Source organism: Neophocaena asiaeorientalis, unplaced genomic scaffold, assembly GCF_003031525.2.
Source record: "Neophocaena asiaeorientalis asiaeorientalis breed wild unplaced genomic scaffold, Neophocaena_asiaeorientalis_V1.1 scaffold927, whole genome shotgun sequence".
NCBI lineage: Eukaryota > Metazoa > Chordata > Mammalia > Artiodactyla > Phocoenidae > Neophocaena > Neophocaena asiaeorientalis.
In genome coordinates, this window is record NW_020174785.1 from 225,776 (window position 1) to 230,046 (window position 4,271).

Sequence of the window (4,271 nt, forward strand, 5' to 3'; positions counted from 1 at the left end):
TTGAGAAGACTTTTGCCATCCTCAGGGAAAAGGACTGTGTCAAGAGTGAGCCACCCAGTCTCTAAAGCTAGGAAGCCCCCAGTGTGCCACGGGAAACGCTTGCCTCTCACCCTGTTTCCCAGCGCCAACCTCCGGGGCAGGCATCCGGGTGGAGAGAGGACTTGTCCCTCGTGGGTGGTGGTTCTTTATAGAAAAAATCGAAGCTTAGCAGCTCCTCGAGGCCCGGTAAGTGCACACCCCACAAACAGCCCAAGTTTGCCTCCTGGTGGCCACTTTGATGCCATGGCCCTGACCTAAATCAAAGAAACTGGTTGTGCTGGGAGGTCGGTGCGCATCAGTCACAGGGCGATGGCGGTGGCAGGGGATGTGGGTTCTGGAGAGCAAGGGGGCCCTCGACTGAGCTCTGGCATCTTCTCAGGTCCCGGCGGCGCGGGGGACGGTGCGCGGTGGAGTGGGGGGCCGGGCGCCGGGCGGACGCTGCCCGCGTGCTTGTCGGCTCCGTGAATGGGCAAGGCGGCGGCCTGGCTGCCACCTGTGTCCACTCAGCTGTCGCTTTTGTTTGCTTTTGTTTCCTCCACAGGGTTTGGTAAAGGCTCCAGTGTGGTGGCCTATGAAGGACAATCCTGGCACGACTACTGCTTCCACTGCAAAAAATGCTCCATGAATCTGGCCAACAAGCGCTTTGTTTTCCATCAGGAGCAAGTGTATTGCCCCGACTGTGCCAAAAAGCTGTAAAGTGACAGGGGCTCCTGTCCTGTAAAATGGAATTTGAGTCTTGTTCCTCGTGTCCTCGCCCTCTGCCCGGCACCACCCATAGGGCGAGAGCGGCCTTTCACCTCTTCAGGGTTGCTCCTTCTGTCTTTCCTCCCATTTTACAGTTATTACTCAAGTAAGGGCACACAGTGATCATTATTAGGATTTAGCAAAAAGCAAAAAGCAACCCTGCAGCAAAGTCAGTTTCTCCATAGCTGCAATTAGCAAACGAACACTTAAGCTAGATTGACTCTTCTGCATGTTTATCATAGAGCAGAAAAGTGCTGACCATGTAGCTGCTTAGTGACGTGAGCAAGAAGCCTAAGAGATAAAGCCCCCCACTGACATGCCTCTTGTGGCTCAGCTGGGACCCACCGTGTCGGTCACACGACACATCAGAGTTGCAGCGGCTGCTCCAACTCGGCTGCTCACCCTGTTCTGTGAGCAGAAAGAACTTAGCGAAATGCATGGTTTAACTTCCTCATCAAAACCTTCCTTCTGTTCTTTTGTGCTTTCAAATGACTAACACGGACTTCCAGAAAATTAACATTTGAATTTAGCTGTAATTCTCACCTGACCTTTTCCCCTGTACTAACGTTTGACTTCCCCGTGTGGCGTGTTTTCTGAGCGTTCCTACTTTCAAACACGGAACGTGCAGGTGACTTGGAAAGCGTAGGCAGATCTGAGAAAACAAACAAGCCTGTTTCAGAAGAACGTCATCACAGCGAATACTTCTGGAAGCTTAACAAAACTAACCCAGCTGTCCTTTATCTTTTTTTAATTAACAATATTTTCGTTTTAATTAATAGCAACATAGCTTATTGGGTTTGGAGACTTGCATGGAAGTATCTTAGCCCCCTCAGACGTTCCTGCAGTTTTGAAAGTCATCCTACAGAAGTAACCGTGAGACTCGAGAGGGGCAGGTGAGCAGGCGCTAGGACTGTCATTGGCACGGATATGACATTTCCCAACAGTGACAAGTGGAATCCCTTGTAACATAGTACTCGTCTGCTCTGTGTCCGTGTGTTAATAAGCAGGCCCGCCAAGTCCCTTCTCTTGGGATTCTGAGGACTGTTCCTCAAGAGCTTAGCTGGCTCTCTGGGGGCGTGCGGCGGCCACTGTCCCCGCGGGCAGAACCGGATTTCCACGTAGCGCTTACCGGAGATGCAGGATCACCTACTTACTGTATTCTAGCTACATTGTTATATTACATAGTATAATGAGACGATATCAAGAGTACACATGTAACGACAGTGCATATTAACATTCTTGTAGGAGTGGTTAGAGAAGCCGATGCCTCATTTCTACATTTTGTCATTAGCTATGATCATCTGACAGTTCAGTGTATCCTTTCAGAAATAAAGCAGCATATAAATAACTTGCCTCCCGACTTCTAATTCCGTCCGGTGCAATTGTTCCGAGGTGATACTGCTGGTCCAGAAACCTGAACAGCTAACTTTTCCTTCCTTCGAGGACGTGCTCAGTTCAGTGCGGTTGAGCGCAACTACACGAATTACAAGATAAAACCAACCTGTAACAGCACTTGGATCCAGTTAAAAACAGTAACAGAAAACCCCGTTCTGACCCAAAATAACATTTCCCGGATGTTCATATCCCTTAAAATAAGAGCACACTGATTTCCTCTGGCCAGGGGGCTGGAGGCGGGAAGGGAACTGCAGCTGAAGTTTGTCATCGAGAAGTCATCCCGTCCCTATTTTGTTGGCTGCCCTTTCCCTGTGCCACCTGTATCTCAGGGGTGGGGGGCGTGGGGACGGTGTGGGCAGAGGTGGAGGTAGCTTGCAGATCACAGCCACACCCACGAGGCACAGGTTCTTCTTCGGGTGCCCAAGCCGTCCACGCCACGTGGTCGTTTCAGGATGGCGTTGGGTGCCCAGTGACATGGGTGTCTGCTGCAGACTTCTCAGGTGGAAGGGTCCCCAGGATACTTGAGATAAAGGCTGAGGCAGGAGGAGAGGGCCTCGTCTTTGAGGAGCCTCACGCCCGGGCTAATCAAAGGACAGAACCCCTTTGGGGCTAAGGAGTCAAAACCTGTCTGTAGGAAACCGTGAGCATTTCTATGAAGGGGGAATAGATGTGTGTCTGTGTGTGTGTGTGTGTGTGTGTGTGTGTGAGAGAGGGAGAGAGGAGAGGGAGGGAGGGAGAGCGAGCGAGCGAGCCTGGCACCAAGGAAGCAGGTGTGGGGTAGGGAGTTGGGATGGGGACCCTCTGCTTCCCAAGGGAGCTTACAGGGTTGTTGTGAGGGTTTAAAATGATACCTATAAAGTACCTGGCACATAGAATGTGTAAACATAACTACGGTTATTACAACACAGTTGTTTGGGAAATTATGAGACGAGCCCATCTGGAAACACTGGAACTGGATTGGTGGGGAGGGAGACCGAGGGCAAGGCGGCCTTTCTGGGACCTGCTTCGACTGACCAGGCCTGCAGGGTGTGCAGGGATCAGACTGAGCCCTGACAGGACAGGCCGGGCAGTCTGCCTCCGGGCTGTGCGTCTTGGCACCAGCTGCTGTTGCGGTTCTACGCCCACCTTGCGACCCTCTAGCTCTCGCCAGTGAGTTAGCGACTCCTGAGAACTGAGGGCCCTCCGAGATCCTAGCGCAGGCCCCCAACCCGCTCACCAGACAGCAACGGCTCAGAGGGGCCATGACGGGCGCAGTTGCTTGGAGGGCTTGCAGCCCCCTCGGCAGGAATTCGGGCCCTCAGACCTCCTGTCCAGCATCCTTTCTAGCGTTCTCACCGCGTTTTTCTGGTTGCCGGGGATTGGAGCTATTGAAGAGCTTCACTGCACACGGGGGCAGTGGGGGGCGCGGATGACACGGGTGTGGGAAATGCGCTATCATCTGCAGAATCCACCGGGAGAAGCCAGGGGCCTGCCCTCAGCCTACGGCAAGTACGGAGGCCGGGTCAGCGTCCATCACCTCAGGGCTGTCAGCAGGGTGCTCTGACCGTACTTCAGGTTGTCTGCGCACCAGGGAACGTCCTGGTTCAACAGCCCCAGTGGATGGCCCGGTACTGAATGCCAAGTGGGGAATGGCTGCCACTGTTCTCAAAGCACCAGGTGCCAAAGATCGGGGATAAACAAGGACCTCACCTTATCAAACACAAAACCTAGTGCAGTGGAACATGTTTCCAGATTAGAAACTAAACATGTACGGGCAGATCAAAACACTGGTTTGGCCACACACCATAACAGTGATGTCATGAAGGGATGCGCATGTTAACAGAGCACAATTACTGCCCGAGTGCACGCTCGGACTTTCAAAAGCAAATGTGTTTGCCTCATGCGCAGCCAGCACCACATGTGATGTTTAAAAGGGCTGTGGCTGTCCCGGTGGCGCTAGTGGTTGGGAATCCGCCTGCCAATGCAGGGGACAAGGGTTTGAGCCCTGGTCCGGGAAGATCCCACATGCCGCAGAGCAACTAAGCCCGTGCCCCACAACTACTGAGCCTGCTCTTTAGAGCCCATGAGCCACAACTACTGAAGCCCGCGTGCCT

At 53.0% G+C, this 4,271-nt stretch overlaps 1 protein-coding gene across 4 annotated transcripts in view; it reads left to right on the forward strand.

Moving 5' to 3' along the window:
- The window catches only part of FHL1 (four and a half LIM domains 1), a 59,091-nt gene extending 56,960 nt beyond the window's left edge, over nt 1-2,131 (forward strand). For 2 of the 4 annotated variants that reach the window (XM_024760099.1, XM_024760098.1), the window contains 2 exons: nt 26-225; nt 581-2,131. In XM_024760099.1, the coding sequence (XP_024615867.1) occupies nt 26-225; nt 581-664 (284 nt within the window). In that variant the 3' untranslated portion in view covers nt 665-2,131. The remainder of the gene's footprint in view (nt 1-25; nt 226-580) is intronic. The other 2 variants (XM_024760101.1, XM_024760100.1) reach the window with 1 other exon arrangement.
- Nucleotides 2,132-4,271: the final 2,140 nt, after the last annotated feature.